The sequence below is a fragment of the Erpetoichthys calabaricus genome, chromosome 16, assembly GCF_900747795.2.
Source record: "Erpetoichthys calabaricus chromosome 16, fErpCal1.3, whole genome shotgun sequence".
NCBI lineage: Eukaryota > Metazoa > Chordata > Cladistia > Polypteriformes > Polypteridae > Erpetoichthys > Erpetoichthys calabaricus.
In genome coordinates, this window is record NC_041409.2 from 66,388,222 (window position 1) to 66,413,137 (window position 24,916).

Consider the following 24,916-nt stretch of genomic DNA (forward strand, 5'->3'; position numbering starts at 1 on the left):
CATGAATAAAAAAAATTAATGACAATTAAAAGAAGCTGACCTTTTATTCATAGTATAGAATTTAGTGCTGAAACATGCCTTACTCTAGATCACTTCACAGCTCATGAAAGAAGAGATCAATCTGAACAACCTTACATTAAACTAGTAGGATGTTGGCTACATTTTGTAGTTGATACTGGGCCCACTTTTCGAAGTTCAATAACCTTCCTGTCAGATCTCAGTGGTTCTGATGTATAATTCAGCAAGTGTTGTTAATCTCATCTTTTTATTCTAAATAGGCTTAAGATAACATCCAGAGAAGCAAATAAGACATATCATTACTATTTCTTAAGTCACAGAAGAATTTAATGCAATGCATAGTTTTTGGAAATTGCTTTTAATGTACAGTGATATGATCATTTATTTGTGAATTTCCCATTGGGATTAATAAAGTATCTATCTATCTATCTATCTATCTATCTATCTATCTATCTATCTATCTATCTATCTATCTATCTGTCATTTATATCATAACCAGATGCCTTCAGGTTTGTAAATATTTAATCTAAATATAATTATTTCTTTTAATGATATAGTATATATAACATGGAAGCTAGTAAAATAAGTTGTTCCATATGAACAGTAAATAAAAGTAACCTATAACACAGAATGATTCTAGTTACCAACAAGCAAGTTATATTTAGGAAGCATTACCCCCCACACATACTGTAGAAGTAGTGCCTTCCATACCAATGAACTTTGTAGCCCTTCCTACATTGGTAGAACAGAATGTCCTGTGATGATCAATGTGAAATTCTACAAAAGTCGTCCACATGCTGCAGCTTCTTCAGAATCTACAAAAACCTGACCTAAAAGAAAATGATGCTTGATGAAGAATTGTATTTGCTAAGAGTTACAGCAGAGTATGGAAAATCAGTGGCTCCACACATTGTATAATGTGTTACTGTGCTATAAATTGTTGTAATTTAAAGATCTGTTACTGTAAAATATTGTGCTATCTATTGAGTAGATATAAAAAAAAGAAAATAATTAACATGGAGAATGATTTAACAGTAATATTTGAAAAGACTGGTGCTTAATTCCAAATTCTATTGAAGTATTTATATTTAAAATTCCATCCATCCATTCATTTTTTAACTTGTTTATTCAGTTCAAGGTTATGGGAAACAACTCTCTATTGCAGCAAGAGACAGGAACTAAAACCTGAAAAGGTTACCAGTTCATCACTGAGCACATCCTACACATCTACTCAGAGGTGGCACATTTCAAGTCTATAGTCAATCTAAGTAGAAAATATTCCTTAAAATGTTTGAGAATAACTGTGTATGCACAGTGTATACTTTAGTCAGTGTCCAAACTGTTGCTAATAACAGAAAGTACTAAAGTGTGCTAAAGAAAACATTTAGCAAGAAACAATAATGTGAGTCTTATAGCAAATGCAATACACCTCAAAGTAAAAAGTGCAGGTGCCTCAAAGTAAAGGGTGAGCTTCCTCCAGAAATCATCAAATAAAGCAAAAGCACAAAAATAAGAAACAAAATTTCAACCAACAAGAACATATTTTCATCACAAAATAACCTTACAAGATACATAAAACTATGTACTGTATAAGTACTAATTTTTCAAAATATGAATTTAGTTCTTACAGCATTCAAATGTCAATAAATAATTAGCAACAGAGATCAGAAAGACAAAGTTCTTACTCTAGACTCTTGAGATTGCAGCTTTGATTTTTCTTACTTGGGTTTTGGTAAACAACTACAGTACAAAACACATTCCTCTGGCACTTGATAATACAGCACCGTGAAGACTAATGTTGATAACAGTAATGAAGTATAATAAACGTCTGACACTGGGTCAGTCAATTTCAAAGCTGATTGGATTATATGGTTTGAGAATGTTATGTTATGCTGTGTTGTTCAATGATTAAAAAATAGTAAACAAATGTATACATATATTTAGGAAATAATGCAAAATTTAAAAAGTCAGGTAATTTAATTCCAGATTACAGTATAATGAAGAAAAATTCTAAACTTTGCTTCACTCCTACATTTTACAGTGTTTAGTTGTCCTTGCTCTTAACTATGACTTAATGGACATTCAGAAAAAGACAAGAAAACACTACATTGGCTGAAATATGCACTTCTATTCTTTCCAATTAATAGGTTTTAGTTTGATGAAGGTCACCTTAATTTACAGATATTCACCAAATGGTGCTTGTTCAAATACATATTCATCTTTCAATTTTTTTTTAAACTTGAATGCAATACACCTAAGGGTAGCTCTTCAGATCTTCTGTCCAAGACTAATAGGCAAAAAAGTCCTATGTGTCTCATATACAACATCCACAACTTTGGTCAATTTGTATGTTTTTCAACATTGCTGCAGAAGGTGGTATCTCTGTTATAACATTTTGTGACAACACCTTTAAAATGATTTACTTTTTGTGATAGCACTTTTAAAATTGTTTGCCTTACTGCTTTATATTAAAAATGCTATATTTCTGAAAATGAGAAAATTCCTGGTCACTGTGAAAAAGATTTTTTTTTTATTTATATGGCAATTATTCTTTGTTCTTCTTTAGTGCTATTGGGTGTTCTTTTTTATTTCTTTCTTATTTAAATCAATACATCTACTTAAAACTAATGTGTTTTGATCTCTAAGCAAAAAAAGGAGACATCATATGTGAGTTTGTTTACACCTTATATCAGCAGTCTAGTGGGGGAAATCCTGTCTGGAAGAGGGTTTCATTTTCAAACAGAAATATGTTGCTGATGTCATCTTTTTGCCTTTTTTTTTTTTGGTCATTGGGTTGTATAGTTTTTAGTATAGCAGAAAGCCCATCTAAATAAGTTAAGAGTAGTGTAAAGATTCAAATGGAATGAGTTCATGTTGAGAATTTAATTATTTTAAGCTATTAATTTTTGACTATATTACATAGTGAAACATTTATATAAAAATTGTTTAAACTAAAACAGCAAAAAAGAACCAATTTGTCGAGACTATTAAATAAATGAATGAATATACTATATATATGTGTGTATATATATATTTTTTCACAAAATATGATCTGATAATTATAAAGAATCATTTTAATCCACAAAGCTACTTACTAAACTCACTTATTGTAACTAGAATGGTAGCCAGTTAAGCAAAATAGAAACTTGTCCTAGATATGTTGCCTATCCTATTTTCCAACCCGCTGAATCCGAACACAGGGTCACGGGGGTCTGCTGGAGCCAATCCCAGCCAACACAGGGCACAAGGCAGGAAACAATCCTGGGCAGGGTGCCAACCCACCGCAGGACACACACAAACACACCCACACACCAAGCACACACTAGGGCCAATTTAGAATCGCCAATCCACCTAACCTGCATGTCTTTGGACTGTGGGAGGAAACCGGAGTGCCCGGAGGAAACCCACGCAGACACGGGGAGAACATGCAAACTCCACGCAGGGAGGACCCGGGAAGCGAACCCGGGTCCCCAGGTCACCCAACTGCGAGGCAACTGCGCCACCGTGCCGCCCCCTATCTAAACACTCTCAATCAAATCCAGGTAATTCAGAGAGAATAATGGATATGAAAGAATATATTTGGACTATGGGGATAGATAGATAGATAGATAGATAGATAGATAGATAGATAGATAGATAGATAGATAGATAGATAGATAGATAGATAGATAGATAGATAGATAGATAGATACTTTATTAATCCCAATGGGAAATTCACATTCTCCAGCAGCAGCATACTGATACAATAAATAATATTAAATTAAAGAATGATAATAATGCAGGTGAAAAACAGACAATAATAAATCTATGCAAAAATGAAGAGAGTATTTATGCACTGAATACAACTTTAGCTCAAACCTACATGTTATAAATTTGCTGAAATTAAAAATATAGTTATTTATAATGCAACTGTGAAGGAAATAATTTATGTATTTATATATATATATAAAATCAGTTTTATACATATGTATACTCATATACATTGGAATTATAGAACAAAGGATTTTCATTTGCCTTACTTAAAACATGGAATAAATTTGATCATATCATAGCTGTGTACTTAAAGTTTCTAATTTCTGTAGTCTACAGGATGATTATCTGCTTGTTAGCTGTCTTTGTTATCTTTATCTATATAGGCTTAGGTATGTTTCTCTCTAGTCAGACTGACTCTTGTGGCATGCAGTGTTCGCTTGATGCTGTCCAACAGATTTATTGAATAAACAACTATATATACACAGAACCCTCTGCAGGGTGACTTTGGAATATTTCATAACATAGTTTTGCCTAGAAAATGAGGTGGCAATTCAGTGAGGTGCTAAAAATCAGTCTATCTAATTAAGCTTATTTAATCTATTTTTACATTCTCCATATGGGAATACCATTTGCATTAGTAAACAAATTTTAAGTTTTCTACAAAAAACGCATTTGGACACCCCTAATTTATATGTCACCTATATGGCCTAGAACATGTTTTGAAGATTTTTGGAACAATAATATCATATAGATATGTATGTATGTTTCTATGTTTGTGGCAGAAATCTTACTGAAGCTATAATTAGAGAACAAATTGACTGATTCATATGAAACATTAAGGATAATTTGTAGTTTATCAGTCTTAAGAGCTTCAGGTGCATTGTAACTCTTGAAATTTGAGCTTTTAAATTTCACAGCTTTTAATACTGATTCTCAAACCATTCTTCAGAAGTTTGCAAAATTTACCATATGTATCTAGTACATTAAAAGAAAGACTTATGTGAATTTTAAGTTCAGTCTAAAGTTGAAGCTTTGAACATTGTCAGTATTATTGCATTTATCTTATATTGTGGTAAACTCACTCCATATACTGTATGTCAGTGCAAATATGGACAACGTCATGCTGGCCACAACAGGTTTTATTTATTAACTTTATAAATTCATTTGTACCTTATATAGGATCAATTTCTGCTTTATGTACTAGTGCTGGCTGGATGGGCTACAGCCTTCAGAACCCTAAACTGGACTGAGCTAATGGATGGACAGACATTCCAAAACTGTATTAATACAATCATCTGAAAATTCACTCAGTATTTTATACTAGAAAAGACTAATCATATAGAGAAGCACTAAATGACATTCACAAGCCATACTGTTACAGTATGTACCATTAAACTAATACATAACACTCAAAAAATAACTGAGAATCTCTGGCTTCTTAACAGAATACTGTCCATTTCTATTCATGATGACGATACAATCTATATCTGCTATTTATGGAGGTTTAATTTCTGGGGCACCATGTATGCCATTATTTACTGCCAATCCATTTTTATTTTTAAATGCGTTTCTAGCTTTCATCTGTAATTATTTTCTTGCTATTGTATTATCCATGTTTGAATCACCATGACTTGGCAGATAAAACTGCACTTCTCCATACCTCTATTTGCAATAAGATTTGCAAGCTTCCTTTTTAAAATGATTTCAAAAGATAAATATATGGTTTAAAAGAGCCATTGATTTAATCTTACTTCAAAAGCTTAATAATTTATAAAGTTTTAGTGAACAAAAATATTATACTTTATGTTGCCCCCGTATGTAGAAACATTTGCAAATTTTAAAACAAATGAAAAGCAGATTCTGATTTATAGTATTTAAGTAAGAAAGATACACTAATCTAGTGTAAAATAGTTACTGTAAGCATCCCCCCTATTGCTTACATCCAGGAATTATTTAACTTTTAGCCTTTCTCATACCTTAATGAAGGTTATATTTCTCAGTTCTACCAAGCAGTGTCACTGTGAACTTTAAAGAGTGATCATGATGAACTGACAGATACAGTACTTAAGTATGACAAGTGCTCTATTGCCTTTAAGAAATGAGTGGATTCTGCATAAAATACTCACAAAAACAATCTCTTATGAATTATTTCTAATGTTACAAACACTTATTTTTAAATGTCTTTCCTTTAATCATATGGAAAATAGTCTTGATGTCTATTCATACTGTATAACAATGAACTTAACATTAATTAAAAACAATGGCTAATCATTTCTCTTATTATTATTTTGCATGCTTTAAATAAACTATAATAAAGCATGTTTTAAATTTTGTGATAGATTATATCAACGTAAGCTTTATCTTTCCAAACTCACATATTTGTGACTGTGAAGAAGCAGTAGTGAATGTTACCATAAATGGGTGCAAAACACCTTATATTAGAAGCACCTGCCAATCTGAAATAAGCAGTCTTTCTCACACATGTAATCTGATGCATAAACATGTAAACACATAACAAAGATCAGAATGTATTACCATCGGAAGTTTAACCTGAAAATCTAAAATTGCATTTCATTTGTGTTTAAATAAGAACTTATCTGACAGTGTTGCCAAAATAGCATGTGGTTATTTCTGTAAAGATTACTTTGAAATCTGAATTTATGATAACTTTTGATTTGTAAATTTGCACTAAATTGGTGCTTGAATAGAAACAAAGTCCATTTATTTTAAATTCAACTGGGGTTGCTTTGGAGTATCAGTACATAGATTTGAATTAAAGATTTCCCTGAAAACATCTAGGTTCATAATTTCACTTGTATGTGTCTAGGCTAGCAAAGCATAAACAGTTAAATATAAATGCCATTATTGTGCAGACCCGGGTAAAATAATTCCCCAAGTTGGTGCAATGCTCTCGTGGGGTCACACAAGAGAAACTGAGCTGAAAAAATCTATTGGCAGCATGTTTAATTGTCACTGAATTCCCTGTAGCCTGACTTTTAAGAAAAAGGAAAAAAAAAACATCCGCAGGAAGAGAGCTGAGATGTTCGGAAAACATTTACTGGATCAATACACATAGAGAGCTGAGACCCACTCGAGTGTGTGCTAAGGGACGAGGTTATTTTTTCCAGTCGGAATACTGTTACAGTTCTATTAGTCAGAAGAAGGGATCATACTATTCAGCATTTTTCTTCATACTAACTGCTCTTATTTTACATTTGCCTGGTAGAAGTGTTTATTCATTTGGAGGCTGTTACTTATGTGTATGTCCTAGCATGAGCATAGAATCAAGGCAGCATGTAATTGGAAAAAACTACACCATAGTAGTATTTTGCTAAAATTATTTTGTATAATTTATAATATATAAGATAACCATATATTATTATTATTATTATTATTATTATTATTATTTAATATTATATGTTTTAGGGTGGCGCGGTGGCGCAGTGGTAGCACTGCTGCCTCGCAGTAAGGAGACCTGGGTTTGCTTCTCAGGTCCTCCCTGCATGAAGTCTGTATATTCTCCCTGTGTCTGCGTGGGTTTCCTCCATGTGCTCCAGCCTCCTCCCACAGTCCAAAGACATGCAAGTTAGGTGCATTGGAAATCCTAAATTGTCCCTGGTGTGTGTGTGCCCTGTGGTGGGCTGGTGCCCTGCCCAGGGATTTGCTCCTGCCTTGCACCCTGTGCTGGCTGGGATTGGCTCCAGCAGACCCCCGTGACCCTGTGTTAGGATGGAAAATGACTGATTATATGTTTTTAATAAATTTGCAAACCTTTCTGAAAACGTTTCACATTGTCATTATGGTTGATTGAGTTATTGAGTTAGGGCAAAAATGGCAATTTTATTCATTTAGAACTAAATCTACAACACAATAAAGTGTGCAGAAAGTAAAAGGGTCTGAATATTCAGTCTCTGAATCCAAGTGTAGCCCCTAATTTGAATCCTATTTGAGTAAATCTGTATGGATTTATTATGTATCTGCTTACATACGTAAGTTGCTGCATATCTGCACATTTCACAAAGTTCTTCATGATATTTTATCAAAATGAAGGATATGATTAAATAGAACAGCAGATATTCACAGTGGATCCAATTTTTCTTGAGGTTTTGAAGAAATGGATAATGCAATAATACATTTCTGTCTCTTATATATGCATTTTCCCCATAATCATACCCCTACTCTCTTTCCTCCAGCACTGAACAAGAGAAATTAGAAAGCAGAGACCAGAAGAAAGAGGGTCTAAGGTCTAAAATGCTCTGGGAATAGAAAAAGAAGAGCTGTGTCCAGGGAAGACTGACATATTTTTTTAGGTTAATTCTTGTTGGTTAAATGTTAATTTTCTGTCTTGCATCAAGGAGTCAATGAGAAATGAATGGTGATACCGGATTGTTCCCTCTATCCAACCTGGAGACCACCACACATGTATGTCTTTTTGGACTACACAAAAAAAAAAACAACAAAAAAAAAAAACATACAGACACTAGGAATGTGTGTGAATTTTTAAAAAGTGGCTGGGCCATTATTCAAAATCAGCCTCATGGAATTATCAGGCAGAAGCTCTAATCACCATGCTATGCAAGATTTTCCCTGAGCAAATTTAGGCCACACACTAGTAAATAAACAATGCGCTGTAGAATTAGACTGACAATTAAGAGCAGGGATTGCATCCAGGATAACTCCAAAAACAGAAATAAGTAGGTGAGAATATATTCAAGCACTAGGGCAGTCTGACAACAAATTAAAAATAGATGACTAATAGATCTAGTAACAGCACTGTTGCTTTATAGCATCTCTCACAGGTTGAATGTAATCTGATGTAGTAAAAATAAGAACAGTGCACAATTTTAAATTGCATTAGTCTGATTCTATCATAGATTAAAGGAATACCCCACCAAAATATTGTTTTGTTACTTAACCCATACAGTTTATAGTGATGACTGAGGAAAATATTTAATCTTACTTTTTCATTGAAAATGGAGATAAAAAAAAGTTTATAATATAATACAAGCAAATGGAGACCAATGCTGTACAATGGCAAATGAAATGAAAAACATCCATGGAAAAAAAATTGAGAACATTCATGTTGCATATATCAATTATGCTGTTGTCTGCTCATAACATGTGAAACAAATGTGTTTTTGTTAACATATTGGAAAATAGATACAGTACTTTTGAAAAATCAGTGTATAGCATAAACAGCAAACACAATCAGTAGATAAGGTTGAACTTACATTTACTTATTTGGTTGATGCAATTATTTAATATGAGTTACAATTGGTTACATTTCTTTTGTTTTTCCAATTGGAGCACAGGCAGGTGAAGTAATTTGCTAATAATCATTCGTTAATAGCAGGGTTTTTAACCCACACCCTCAGACTCTGAAGTCCAAAGTCTTAACCACTACACCACACTCCTTGCATTCACAATTACAAAATTTAGCTTTTGAATTGAAGATCTGCCTTTTCATTCATTCACTTGTTAACAGTCTTGTCTTCAGTTTAAAAGTTCAATCTTATACGAATGAGTTCCTATTTATGATGTGTGCTGGAAGTATCTATTTAACAGTATTTTACCACATGTGTTTTGCATGTTATGGGCAAATATCATTCGTTGCTATACAACACTGGCCACCATTGGCCTGTATTTTAATTTTTTTATCTCCGTTCTCTATAAAAACATGAGATTAAAATTTTTTCTCAGTCATCACTACAAAACACATGGGGTAATTAACATCTAAAAATATATAATTTTTGGGTGAAGTAGTCCTTTAAGGAAAAGAGTATTCTGGAGTGCTGCTGTAAGAGTTTTACTGTTTCTTTACTATTTAATGCACAGTATAGTTTGTACTTATTATTCTATTTATTACAACAAAAAGTGATCATAAAATCAATGTGTAAGGGGCAGTCATTTTTTAAATACTGATAACATTTCATAAGTACTCTTTTATCTGTATTACTGTTTACTAGCAATGTCTCTATATTAGGCAAAGACAATAAGCAAAGAGAGTAGTTTTGGGATCCTATCTTTTACCATCTAATAATTCATGAAAAGAGCTACCAGACTGATTTCAAGACTGTGGGGAATACGTTTGTGGAAACACTGGTAGAAGTGCATCATTTTAGCCCAAAAAGCAGAGATTAAGTGGCAAACGTATTTAATGAAAAAGTGAAAAAGTGAGGCAGATACATGAGGTTACATAAGAACGTGTTCTTCAAAAAGAACATTGTAGCACAGATGGAAACTGGTTAAGAGTAAACTTCGCACAGATCTTATAAAATGCTTTTTCAAACAAATCACTCTTAGGATATATTATCAATGCATATATCTGACAATGCACTTTACTTCTGATCTCAGCTTGATGAGGTTTTAAATAATTTATCATTAAGTGAACTGAGAGACTACAGTATATAAAGCTGAATGGCCTGTTTTCATCAAAATGCTTTCTTATATTGTCAGACTATGTAAGGGCATTTTTGTCCTGAAATGGACCAATTGTTACCACCTTCCATAAATTTGTCTTCACTCTAAACCAATATGAGTATGTAAAGTTCAATGCAATGCTGATTATGCTATCCATTATTAATTGTATATGTGGAGGGCAAACAGAAATACTGAATTTCTTGCAGATTAAATCTTCTTAATCCAGTGTCATAGACAGAATACATTAGAGAAAATATCTAATTAGAACAAAAGCAAAAAAGTAAAATTGATCTTCCTATCTATTACCATTCCTATATTGAATATCACCCTTCTACATTGCCTTATCATTCTTGTACCTGTGGAATTCATCAGTCATCATTTATACTGCTATTAGTTTATATTAAAATACTTTTAGTGCCGGACCAATAAGGAAAGAACATTCAGAAAAATATATTGTAACATTTTAATGACTTCACTCAAACAAAAAGCAAGCCTACCATGTCAGATAAAAAGAGATTTGTATGACAGATGAATTTACAGAAATGTGCAAGTAGGAGGAAGCTTGCTTAAGCCTTCATTTTCTGACATCTAGTTGTTTCTGCAAACAAAGACTCCTTCCTAACTTGAAAAATGGATGAATGTCACTTACCTTCTTTAAGCATTCCAACCTTGAGACACTTCATGAAACGGCAGGCCTGGCAGGATTTGCGTCTACGTTTTGTTATCTCACACTCATTTGTGGCTGGACAGCTATATTCAATATTTCCTAGAAAAAGACAACAATATTCGGAAAATGTGTAACATAACAAAGTACAATTCTGTAAAATATAACACACAATAAACAGTTTCAGAATGCTGATCACTATTGCAGAGACTAATTACTGTACACCTTGCCATTTCCAAGTTGATTAGAAAGTAACTGAAGTCAGGAGATGTTTACTTCTAATCTCTAAGTTTTCTTTTTTTTGAGCCTTAGTGGCTAGAAATTATTCCCTGTATCAGCCAACTCTTTCTTAAGTATTTCTGAATGTCATTTGAAATCCTGACCTTGATATAACTGAGAGGGTTCATATGGCTTGTCATATATTCCATTATGCTGAGCTGACTAGCAAGCCAAGAAATTGCCTCTTGTAGATTTTGCTGTCTGCTGGACATCCTTATGTTCAAACTATATTAATTGCACTGGTTAAAGCAAGTAGGTGCATTAATGACAATGCAAAAGGACAGGGACAAAACAATCTCTGAATTCAGGTTAGATTTGCATCTGTAGGGAGCATCAGCAAGACACTCTGGTATATTTCAAGCTAGGTAAAAGAGTACATGCATGGCTTAACTGGTGGTGATATACTTAGAAAGTCACAGAATAATGAGATGGAGATGGAACCTCTGGAAAATTCACAATGAATCAGAAGAGAAGAATGATTTAGAGGGATTGAGCTGGTTAAGAGTTCTTCATTACTGAAACACAGCTGAGATTGAGCTACTAGTCAGATATCTGTGGGAATCCATTGATGAATTATACCTATCTAACCTTATAATTTAAACCCAGGGAAGCCTCAATGGGTTTTCTAAAATTCTGTTATAAACGGGATGCATCTGACAGTTTCAACAAATGCCTGACTTTGTAGTATATTAAAACATATCCAGAATCAGGAGGCAACATGTATATGGAAAGGGAACATCAGGAAGCAAGTGTTTTTGTCACTACTCATCTTTACAAGTTTATAAGCATCTAGACTCAAAATGCAAATGCATGTATGCATTTAAAAATATAAACAAGTTTTGAGCTGGATGAATTGACAACAGTTCACTAGAGGGAAGAACAACCACTACAGTGGAAGAGAATACTGAGAGTGAACAAGAAATCAGTGGACATATGGTTAAAGCAAGTCATTTGTCCTCAACAAATACAATTTATAAAAATGAAAAGTCAATTGTATTACATAATGATCTGTGTTTTTCTTACATAATAAAGTTTGAAATTGGAAGTGAAATTAGAAACAAAAATATTGGTACCTATGATCTTGGACAAGATTTAGAATTATAAAAAAACCAAGCAGAATTTAATTTATAATATCAATTATAAGGCTTTACAAACATTATTTTAAATATAATTGTTTAGCTCTTTTGAAAATTTTAAGTTTCATTTGGAAAAAAATCAGCATACCACAGTTGTTTGTATATACTGTAAATATATATGACCTTGTCCACACATGGAACAAAATAAAAAATATTAAAAGGAATGCATAAAATTATTTTGTTGTTGTTTTTTGTTACACACATCACAGCAATATCCTTCATTTCCAATGCAGGGAAACAAAATATCTGCATTGCAAAGACATAATCTGAAAAAAGATACAATTGTAAGAAATAAACAACAAAACAAGGAATAATTCTGTAGGAAGAAATACTATCTGAAGAGAGCAGTGCTGGTTATAATAGGTGTAAACCGTATTTTCATGAGGTTAAGGGCCCAAGGACATTTTTAAAAAGTGAAAAAGGGATGACATTAGCAGAAACAAAACACTGTTGAGGTTGCCTGAGGAAAAGTCAATCTAAAAAAATGCCCTCTACTATATTTTCGTTTTCTTCATTAGGTTCTTAAAACTGCTGCAATTGCAATTTAGTAGTTGAGATGACCAGGTTTTACATTATAGATAGCTCTTTCTGATGCCAATGGCAAGGAGAATAATGACAGCCAACATTTTGAGTTTCTCTCATGTAAAGATCAAGCTACCGTGACAATGACAGTGGTCACCACACAGCTGAATTTTTTTAGCAAGTGATTAGACTTTTTCAGTCTAAATGCTTTTACTATTTACTGTACATTCTTTTCTTTTGTTGATCTTGTGGTACTATGGTATGATGTTTAATTTGACTAAACAAAAATCAGCATTCTTTCTGACCTATATTATTATATTACTATTATTTAATTTATTTTGAACACAGAACAGGTTTTCATTTTGATTTGTGCTAATGGAAATGCACGTTTACTGCAATAGTAGGTTAGTACAAATTCAACTGAAACTCACTTAAATAAAAACTAACTTGAGATAATTCCAGTGTGGATTTCTACCATGGAGAATTCGCTCTGTGGCCCCATGTATAGAAAGAACTGTTTATTAATGTCAAGTAGATGTACTTGTATGTGAAAAAAATACTTACATCTTTATAAGCATTAGTGTAGTATATAATGTTTAAGTGCAGATTTAATGTTTATAGCATATGCACCAACAAGTGCCTAATTGATTTTTTTCAGTTATTGACTGAATCCAGTGTTTGGCTATCAATGGTCAAAGACTGGATTCAGCTTAATAACATGTTTAACTGCAATAAAGGTTAAACAAGATATAGTATATTTAACAAATGGAAATATCAAATGACACAGATCATGGTGGCTGTGGGAACACATTGATAAGAATGTGTGCATAAATGTATATGCATTTTGTATGACAGTTGGAACTGCCTTTAAGCTTCAATCACTGGGCACGAAAGCTATTCATGATTTAATATATTCTTCAGACCCTCATTTGATATCTAGTTTAGCATAAAATTAGTTAGCTTTAGCTATATTTTCTAGGCAGTATTTAACACAAAGATTTCAATATTGTATTTGCTTATATTGGTCTCATAGCTAAAAGATTCTGGTGAGCTAATTTATATGCTTTGTTAACATTTTTTCTTAAATAATTTCTACTACAGGTTATCATAAATAGAGTTAAAACAGCAGTGGGAGGACTGAGGTGATGGAGTGTCTCTCAGGAGACTGGTTTCCAATTCTGGTGTGGTCACTCCCTGAGCAGAGTTCATATGTACTCTATGTAAGTTTAAAGTGACTTAAAGGGAAAGTATTTAATCATACCGGCAACTATTTCCTTAAACCACTTCCTACATACAGAGTGTTCTGCTTATTTATCCTTTGTCTCTTTGCCATTTCAGCCAACCAAGGCTAGGCAAATGCGTGGATACGACATTGTCTCCATCATCATTTTCAAACTATTAATCTAGATAAAGAGTTACTTGGAACACTTGTTCGCCCCTTACCTACAGAAGCCATTACTTTCAGGGAAAGCACCATGACCTCTAAATTGGAGGTGTCGATTCTCTTCTCAACTGCATCAAACTCAGAACCATTCAATATCTGTGGCAGATCATGATTTGTTGAGGCCCAGAGAATAACACTTTTTGCAAACAGGACAGTTACAATCTTTCTTTTCTCAGACAGAATATTCCCCATTCCTCTGATGTACTCTAGCAATTCCCATTATTATTTGTGGGTCTACTGTTCCTGGTATGGACAGAATTGGGATCAGAATAAGCCTCACTATCTGGGTATAGACTTTTCCAGGTGAAGGATTAGGCTTGGGTGCAATGTCAATTAGGTACCATGTTAGACGAGAGAAACTGACCTAGATATTCTGTACTACACTTTAGCAGTGTTAACTGGCTTTTGGGATGTGGTTAGGTGATACTCTTCTAGTAGATGAAACATACAGGGTGTGCACTTCTTTCTAATAAGTTGAAAATACTAAAAAGTGTTTCTGTATGCAAAATAAACAATTAATTTAAGAAATTTGACAAACGAGAGGAAATTATTCAGTCCATCAAGTCTGTTTGTTTAGGTAATAGCTAAGATGTCCGATATCTCATCCAGATTTTTTTTAAAAGTTGTCAAGGCTTCTGCTTTATCAAAGTCAAAGTCAAAGTGAGCTTTATTGTCATCTCAACCATATACAAGTATACAGATAGACGAAATTGCGAAGCTCAGGGTCCACAGTGTAACAACATGATGTGCAAATAATAATTTAAAAATAGAATTAAAATTAAAATTAAAACACAAACAAGACAAGACATTGTGCAAAGACAAGACAAAGAAGTAGCAGCAATATTGACGTGTAAGATATGTAATATAATAAATAAATAATAAATAATAGATATAGATAATACAGAAATTATCAGTGTATGATAATAGTTGTTTAAGACATGTGTAAACAATGACAGGTCAGAATGTTTCACAGCAGAAGGATAACAAGAGTGTCAAAATACTTAAAGGTCAGTAGGAGATTTCCAGTTCTTTTCTACCTGCACACTCGTCTTTGCAGGATAGTGGCTCACATGTATAAAAGTTCTGTTTTTAGAGGTGGTTGAGGCCGTGTGGAAGGTCCCAGGGGGCAGCCTGGTGTTAAGGAGTCTAACAGCTTGGGAGTAAAAACTCTCCTGCAGCCTGGCAGATCTGGCTTTGATGCTACAGTATCTTCTCTTGGATGGCAGAAGTGTGAAAAGTCCATGTGAGGGGTGTAAGGGGTCCTGCACAATGCTGCAGGCCTTGCGGACACTGCGTTTGTAAAATATGTCCTGTAGTGAAGGGAGAGGCACCCCAATAATGTTCTCTGCTGTCTTCACTATCCTTTGCAGGTGCTTGCGGTCAGATTTGTTGCAGTTGCCATACCAGACAGTGATACAGCTGGTCAGAACACTCTCAATGGTGCCTCTGTAGAACATGGTGAGGATGGAAAGGGGAAGACGTGCTCGCTTCAGCCGCCTCAGGAAGTGTAGTCTCTGCTGGGCTTTCTTGATTAGTGATGAGGTGTTATGTGTCCACGTAAGTTCCTCAGTTATGTGCACACCGAGGAACTTGGTACTCCTAACAGTCTCCACATCTAAACCGTTGATGCTGAGTGGGATGTGGGCAGGATGTGATTTTCTGAAGTCCACAATTATCTCTTTTGTCTTGTTGACATTGAGAGATAGATTGTTGTCTTCACACCATGCGGACAGCTGTTCCACCTCTTCTCTGTATGCTGTTTCATCATCCCTGCTTATCAGTCCCAGCACCGTCGTATCATCAGCAAACTTGATGATGTGGTTGGTGCTGTGTGTGGCTGTGCAGTCATGAGTCAGCAGGGTGAACAGCAGTGGACTAAGCACACAGCCCTGCGGTGCTCCAGTGCTCAGTGTGATGATGCTGGAAGTGTTGCAGCCTATCCAAACTGACTGGGGCCTCTCTGTCAAGAAGTCCAGGATCCAATTGCAGAGGGTGGTGTTCAGGTCCAACCTGCTCAGTTTTACAACCAGCTTTTTAAGGATGATTGTGTTGAAGGCAGAGCTAAAGTCTAGTAGTTACTACAACTACTAATGTCTTAGTAGTTTGTTTCAGAGTCCTATAACTACATGCATAAAGAAGTTCTTCCTGGATTCTGTTTTAAATGCACTTCTCCTTAATTCCCACTGATGTCCTTGAGTATGTCATTCAGCCTTAAGATGAAAGAATGTTGCTAGATTTACTTTATCAATGTTCTTAAATAATTAATTAAACAATGCAAAGAAACATACAATCTTGATATTCTGATATGAGTCATGCTCTTGCAAATATACTACAAGTTTTCAGAAAATTGCACTTAGTTCAGGGACAATGGACATGTGCCTCACATCTTGTAACTATTGAAAGAGAAAGAGAGACAAATATTTTGTTTATATTGCAAAACACTTTTAATCTAATACTTTTGGGCTTTTTATTATTTTAGGATCCTAAGCATCTTAATGATGATAGAAGCTGAGATATATGACCTGGTGTTATTTTTGATGGGTTAATTAGCACTGTCCCATGAATCTGAATCAGTTCCACTTGGTATATGCAGAAAACAATTAAATTAAAAATAAACATAAAAGGTCAAGTGGGCGGCATGGTGGCGCAGTGGGTAGCGCTGCTGCCTCGCAGTTGGGAGTTCTGGGGACCTGGGTTCGCTTCCTGGGTCCTCCCTGCGTGGAGTTTGCATGTTCTCCCCGTGTCTGCGTGGGTTTCCTCCGGGCGCTCCGGTTTCCTCCCACAGTCCAAAGACATGCAGGTTAGGTGGATTGGCGATTCTAAATTGGCCCTAGTGTGTGCTTGGTGTGTGGGTGTGTTTGTGTGTGCCCTGCGGTGGGTTGGCACCCTGCCTGGGATTGGTTCCTGCCTTGTGCCCTGTGTTGGCTGGGATTGGCTCCAGCAGACCCCCGTGACCCTGTATTCGGATTCAGCGGGTTGGAAAATGGATGGATGGATGGATAAAAGGTCAAACAGTTTAAAATATAACAAATATATAAGTGAAACTATCCTATCAAACTAGCCTTCATACTGTCTTAGAAAGGTAAACAATATTATTATAGGCTTCTGCCAGTTACTTTCTTTTCTCCTCCATTATGACCAAGGATACAAGACCATTTGCACAAGACTCTAGATTCAAGGACAGTTTTTATTCTCAGATCATAAAACTAGTCAACAGCCACCTACTACTACATTAGATTACCTTTCATGTATTCTTATACTGTAAAGTATATCTGTGCGAGATATGCAAGCAAGACATTTCAATTACACTGTTTGCATGTTCTCCCAGTGTCTGCGTGGGTTTCCTCCAGGTGCTCTGGTTTCCTCCTACAGTCCAAAGACATGCAGGTTAGGTGCACTGGTGATCCTAAATTGTCCTGTGACCCTGTACTAGGATATAGCGGGTTGGAAAATGGCTGATTGACTGTATACATAGGAATATAACCCAGAATTTGAACATAAGTGTGTAGAAGGATAATTTTTTTGTAATTTACAAATACAGCATGTACACTATTACAGCTTTATCTTTAGCTATACAGAAGTTTGTTTGTTATCTACACTATTTGTGTAATTCTCAAATATATTTGTGAAAAACAAAAACACACGCTATAGGTATGTATTAATTCAACAGAAATGCAAAAAAAAAAAACAGTAAGAGAAATTAGTTAAATCTGGACTTAAATAAAGAACACTAATGAGCATCTGATTAAAAGAATTAAATAAAAAAGTTCTTCAATTATGGGCTCCCTTGAGCAAAACTGAAAACTGTGATATGTTTAACTAAAGTATACATATGTATAATATTATAAACAGATTTGAATGTGACTTTTAAAACATAACTGGATATACAGCATAATTAAATAAACGACTTCAGCAGTGCAGATGGAATAACTAGACTTATTCTGGTTAATAAAAAGAAAAAGAAAAATACTCAAAAAGCTGTTTTAATTTCAGTGTTGAGAAAGGCACAACAGAAACACCTGAAATTGCCATGATATAATTAGCGGTGACACTTTATGTGATTTTCTAAGTGAAAGCTGCAAAAAAATCCCCACTGTAAATTACAGAAATATTTTTTCTTACTTACAAAAAAATTCAAACCATAGAATTACAAAAAAACTGTATAATCAATGGTTTTCATCAGAAATAACTGTCAAACTTTTTTTAAAAACATGATATTTTTTAATGTAACCATAACAAGCAAAATGTGCTTGTTGATCCTTTTCAGTTCTCAAAATTATAAGTTAAATATTACCTGTCAGGAATATTTGTATGCAAACATAAGCCAAATATAAATGGAAATGTGTCCATTAGTTACAAACTGTATATGGCTTACCGTAATTGATCTATGGACTTAGATTTGATATCCTGTCTTTGTGGTGTTTGTATGTTCTTAAAATGTGTATTTTTGGAAGGCTTACCAGTTTTTCCCTGTATCCAAAACATTGTATCTCAACTTGATTGATTATTTCTAATCTGGAAGCAATGCACCCTTCAATGGATTTACATGCAACTGAAGTGTGATTCCTGTGTTTCACTTAATTCTGTCAGGTCCAGTTCTTGCTTATTGTGACTTAATAATGGCAAGCACAGAATGGGTTCAGATGAAAGGATGAATGTGCAAGTCATTTAAGTCAAAAGGAATTATTATTATTATACTTATTAAAAGTAATTGTATTATGCTTACAGATATATAACCTCTTCCAAATGTTAAAAATGATATTTGACTTTTTAATGAAACAACACTTCTTATGATGCAATAATTGGGGTTATGGCAAGTCCTTTTTAAATGAAAACTGATCATATCTCAATGATATGCATATTCATCAAACATCATTTGAATAAATAAAAAGAAAAGATAAGTACAAGTACATTTTGTTACAATCACAATTAACAGTCTCCAAATACAGGCTTTAATAGGTATGTAGATCCAATAATTTGTTTATTAAGCTGCAAATATGAACTGCTCCTTTAATACCTCAAACCTAAATTATCTGTTAGAAAAGTCTGACTATGAAATAAGCCTTGCAAAAAAATACAAGTATATTTTGCAGCAATCCTACAAAATACTTCTGAAATATGCCTTCTGTATCTAAAAAAACGATGATCACCAGTTAAAGTTTGCTTTCTGCAGCAGAAACAAATTTCAAAGCTTTAGCAAATCTTATAAATCAACAAAGTGGCTCCTAGTTGAGCTTTTGCAGGTAATAAGGCCTAATGTCTAAGGCACTGTGCTTTAAACCACAAGATTACAGGTTCAATCCTCTGACTCACTGTGTGACCCTGAGCAAACCATTTAACCTACTTGTGTTACTGTGGAACAAAACATACATAACCAATTGTTCAAGATACTCACTTTGGAAATGTGCTATAAAAAATAGAGGCTGTCTGTCCTTCACTTGATTTTACTCGGTTGGCAGAGGCTCCGGATGTAATCCGCAGTGCCATCTTGGAGTTTAACGTTATACATTATTGTTAAAATCCTGGTGAATTGTCTAGAGATATTTGCATTTGGGCTTAATACATCTTAAGTGTATGGGTTTAGTTTTTATCAGACTAACTGTATAGAGTTAAATGTCTCTTGAAAACAAAATCCCATACTTTTTTTTTTTCAAAAGTTAGCAAATGTACATTTTAAACCAATAAAAGAATTAAAGGAAAAAAAAAATTTTCTTGCCGATTTCTATCCTTCTCAATTTACGATATGGGTTTTCAGGACCTGTGCCAGGCAGCCCTGAGGGCAGTCATAGGGAGTCAGTACTTGTAAGTAAATTATTATAAAATAAAAGATACCTCTCTTTAAAATGTAAACCCACTTTTACAGGCTTACCGTCAAGGTCTATTACTTCACATGGAAAAGAACTCAATATATACAGCTGTACACCTGCATTAAAACTTAAAGGAAACAGCATATACAGAAAGGGCAAAAAGGAGGCTCAATAACAGATTTATGTTTATGGCTGTTACTGCAGATCAGGTGAAGAATGAAGGTATCAGGTTTATGGAAATGAAACAGAGTTATTTTAAGGAAGGCTGATGGCAAAGTATGATATTAATTTGTGACTTGACTTGACTAATATAACTATTGAGATCCACGCCAGAAAGTTCAAATCTAGTTGACCGACTGGAAATGTAAATTCATTCTTTAATGGAAGGCATAATGTGAAAGTTACTTTTTTAATCTAATACCGAGGATAAAAATAAGATATACAATAGCTTCCGAAAAACTTTTAAAAGTGAAGATAGTAATAACATATTACAAAAATACACATACAGAGATAAGCACCATTTAATAATTTATATATATATATATATATATTACAGTGTACCAAATACCAAACAAAATACTGTACATATAAATAATATATATATATATATATAAAAAAAAAAAAAAATATATATATATATATATATATATATATATATATATACACACACACACACACACCCATACCGTATAAGGCATATATGTAATATAATAATTGTATTCCTATTAGACATAGCTTGTTATCTTTTATTCCTTGACACACTTCATTTTGTCTTTAGTGAATATCTTCTTCAGCTTGGTTAAAGTCTTTAGTTGATATTCACACAAAAGGCACTATCAGCTAAGTACACTACATTATACTGGCACAATAAATTCTTCATAATTTGATTTTAAAAATTCTAACTCTAAAATAATGGTCTCAATAACTGCTTAATACTTTTCAGAGGGCTGGAGTCTGTTCTGGCAGAATTTGGCACAACGCAGTAAAAGACTCTGAATATGATGCCATGCCATTTTGAGGCATATTCACGCACATTCCCACATTCACATGGGTTCTGTTCAGAATTGCCATTTCACCTAACCTGCATATCTTTGGGAACATAGGATATAAACTGACGTCCCAAAAGAAAACCCATTTAAACATGAGGAAAGCATGTTCCATAAGGACAATGATCCAAGTGTGATTCAAATCCAGGATACTGGATCAAAGGGAAAGCAGCTCTAACTACTGCAATACAATGTCACACCTCTTTTAGAAAAGCAATTATTTTGTACCAAATGACAATGCACCCAGTCCTAATCACTTATAAATTCTAAAACTTCATTAAAGCTAGTTATTCTACTGTTTTTATCAAGAGTGCAAATTTCCTGTCAATACATTCCATACATTTAAATCTGCCTTTGATAAGAAATTGTAAAGTATAACTGTATTTATATAACATTTCTGGAGGCCAAGTAATGGTAGTAACATTTGTAGTAGTCATAATTAATACTGAAACTTCCAAACAGAGTACTGGAACTTACTTTATTGTTACTTTGTAAATAATAATATACTGAATAATGCGTTTCTATTCTAATTTATAAATTTAATTTAAATATCAAAGAACAGGTACAAATACATGTATAAAAGTATATTTTAAGGGCATGTCATCATTTCAGCCAGTATGTTCAGTTTATAAATACATATAATGCTGCATTTTAAATAGGAAAAGAATAAACTATATTTATTTAGCATTAATTTAACAATCTTAATTCCATAATTTGCACGGCATATAAGCATTCATTAAGTTATAAAAGTAATGAATAGTTTTGTATATTTTTCCTGTTACAGGTTTAGACATGTGTTGTTACCCAATGCCATATTTCTTTTGAAAATTAGGAAGCAGTTGATTTTTTCCACTATGATTTATTTAAACACATTCTGACATATTTCCAGCCGTTAAAACATGCACAACTAAATGCAAATTTTATCAAATAAATGTTTTGAATAGCATTAACATCTTATTACTGTTTCATTGCATTTGTTTTGCATGACACACACTTTATTAATAAAAGACTGGATATTCCGTTATTTTTAGACAGCTAACTATAATTGATGTTAATTGGTAATAAACTCATCAAAATCTCTAATACAATTTATATAATATATTTCAAAGTCATTTTTTTTGTTTACTACTTACATTTTATGAGTATTCTCCATGTATTGTGAGATTTTACATTCAGATTAATAAAGTGCTTTGAAATATTGTTTGTTTTCATAAGCATTGTAATATATTAACTGATTTATTTTTCTTATGTAAAAATTTGTTTTAATATGTGATTTTTAACTTATTAACAAAAACCAATAGCTAATTCATAATGTGACAGTGATATTAAAGTTATTAACATTGACAAATACTTTAAATAATAAGCATACCTCCCAAATAATGTTTGAGAATTACCATTTTGACCAGAGTTTTCCTTTTATTCCTAAAGTTAGTTTGTTTTACTATAAACAGAATATTTTAATTTCATCAGTTACAAGAGCAAAAAATGAAACTGCTCAATGTAAAATTAGCAAATTTTGGGAAAATACTTTTTTTCCTTAAAATTTAACAATTTCACAATGTGCATTTGCCACTGTGATCCTAAGCTGGTTTGACTATGTATGTATGTATGTATGTAGTATTCTGTACATACTGTACTTTAATTTATATTACTAGTTTAAGCTTCCTGAATTAAACAAGGCTTATCGTAGTAAAAGGAGACATTTTAAAATATACAGTACAAAAGTAACAGAGTATCACAGTAGATCCAATTAAGATCATGTAAAAATAACCCTGATTTGTGTGCCCTTTTATTGTCAGATCAAAAATAAATCTTATAAACTAAAGTTAAAAGGAAAAGTATGTCATGAAATATTTCTATATGTCCTGAACATGGAATTCAATCTTTAATATTTTAACTTCAAAATCAGGCCGGGAATTGATTTCTGTGAATGTTTATATAAACTTTTAAGCCAGCTGCTTTACTGAGCAAAGGCTATATAACATTCAGCTACATCTTTTATCATGGGTGAATTTAACAATTTATTTTCCCACTTAGTAAATTTACTTTAGCATCAGCTCTGTCTTTCTTTCATGACTATTTCAATTAATATACATGACAGTTTTGAAATTATGCTTAAAATGATAGAGTAACAAATGTCCAGTATATTAAAGTAAAGGAAAAAATGGTTGAGAAATCCCTAAAACTATATGAAAGTGGTATTTCCCATTCATACACATTACACTCAAATTACTATCTTTTAGACTGGCAAATTTTCTTAAGGGCCGCCTTCAAAACACACTTAATTTAAACATTTTAGAAATATAATTACTAAGTAAAAATTAGCATATTAATATTTTAAAACTGTATGTACAATTAACCATATACCATATTTAGTCTGTATCACTGAGGGATAGCTCCATGCATGCTTGATTCTCACAGTTGTCCAGAGCCAATTGTTAGACTTCAGTGCTCCAGGTTTTAGTGTTTTAAATCAGTTGCTCATTAGCATTAAATGAATTTTGATGAGTAAACCATAAGTCACTGCAATGCATTTTAAATAGACATAAGCATGCTACATAATGGTTAGTGCTGCTGTGTGACAGTTCCAGGAGACTGAATTCCAACTCATGCCTGGTCACTGTCCAGAGTTTATACGTTAGGCCAATGAATGTATGTGTTTTTTTTCTGGGTATCCTGGTTTTCCTTCTGGAATGGTAGCTGTGAGGCTAGGGATCTGCACTGGTAAATTCCAGAACTGCTTAAACTCAGTTGGGCTCATGAGCAAGGCCCTTACTCTGCAATTGCTCCTTCCTGGGTATGATGTTAACCTGCATACAGCCCTGTAATTAGGTCCTCCAACTTGCAGGGAAAACTGGGGTGTTGGTGACAGGACTGGCACTCCAGCCACTGTAAGAAACTTCATACTGATCCATTCCATTCCAGCTAGTGTGTGGTGCTGAGGTTTTACTTGTTGCATGGCTGCACTTGATTTTGAGGTGCTTCGTTATGCGGTGGGTAGGGCAGTGCACTGTATCAGTGCATGCTCCCAACCTCTCTTTCTCCTCTCTGATTTTCCTTCCACATTTCAAAGATGCACAGATCAGGTTAAGTGATTACTCTAAAGTGGCTCAGTATGAATGAGTGTGGCCATGTGGAATCGGCACATCCCTTCACTCTAAAATTGGATTAAATGGGCCAAATAAATGGTTGTGGATATTATTTTGATGTCTTTACAAAAAGGGAACCAAGAAGTGTGGCTTTAAGCAGATTTTTTTTTATGTTTTCCGAAGTGTAAAATAAATACTAATCTTTGCCCTAATCATACCAAAACCAGTAGACTCATAAATGTAATGAAAAAGGTATAACAAATATAAAAACATATTTAATGATAGTTACTGAATGTGTTAAATAGTATAAGAAAACATAAAACATAATATTTGATTTTAGTTATATATTAAAATTATAGTATCATCAATATGTGGTAGTGGACATTAAGGTATTAATTAAAAATTACATTTACAGGTGTGTAGAGGAATCAAACAAAAAACTTAAAATGCTAAAACTTAAAACAGCAGCAGAAGTTAGTTATTTTAAACTAGTTGATAAAACCACAGAAATCACTAACTTTTGCAATATGCTTCCAAGACTGGTTTTGGCTGTCTGTGATGCTGAAATGCAAAAGTGCTTTAAGAAAATGGGTGCATGAATTACTTGAGGCACACGTTTATAATATTAATGCATAACAACAACTCTAATAGTACTACAAAATGTAACATAAATACGGTAATACAGATAAATGCAAACAAACAGATATATCAACACAGTAAAATGTGAACATGACCTGT

At 33.4% G+C, this 24,916-nt stretch overlaps 1 protein-coding gene across 2 annotated transcripts in view; it reads right to left on the minus strand.

Moving 5' to 3' along the window:
• esrrb (estrogen-related receptor beta) overlaps positions 1 to 24,916 on the minus strand; it is a 142,551-nt gene that overhangs the window by 57,693 nt on the left and 59,942 nt on the right. For both annotated transcript variants that reach the window (XM_051919980.1, XM_028822017.2), the window contains exon 3: positions 10,841 to 10,957. In XM_051919980.1, coding sequence (XP_051775940.1) covers positions 10,841 to 10,957 — 117 coding nt within the window. The remainder of the gene's footprint in view (positions 1 to 10,840; positions 10,958 to 24,916) is intronic.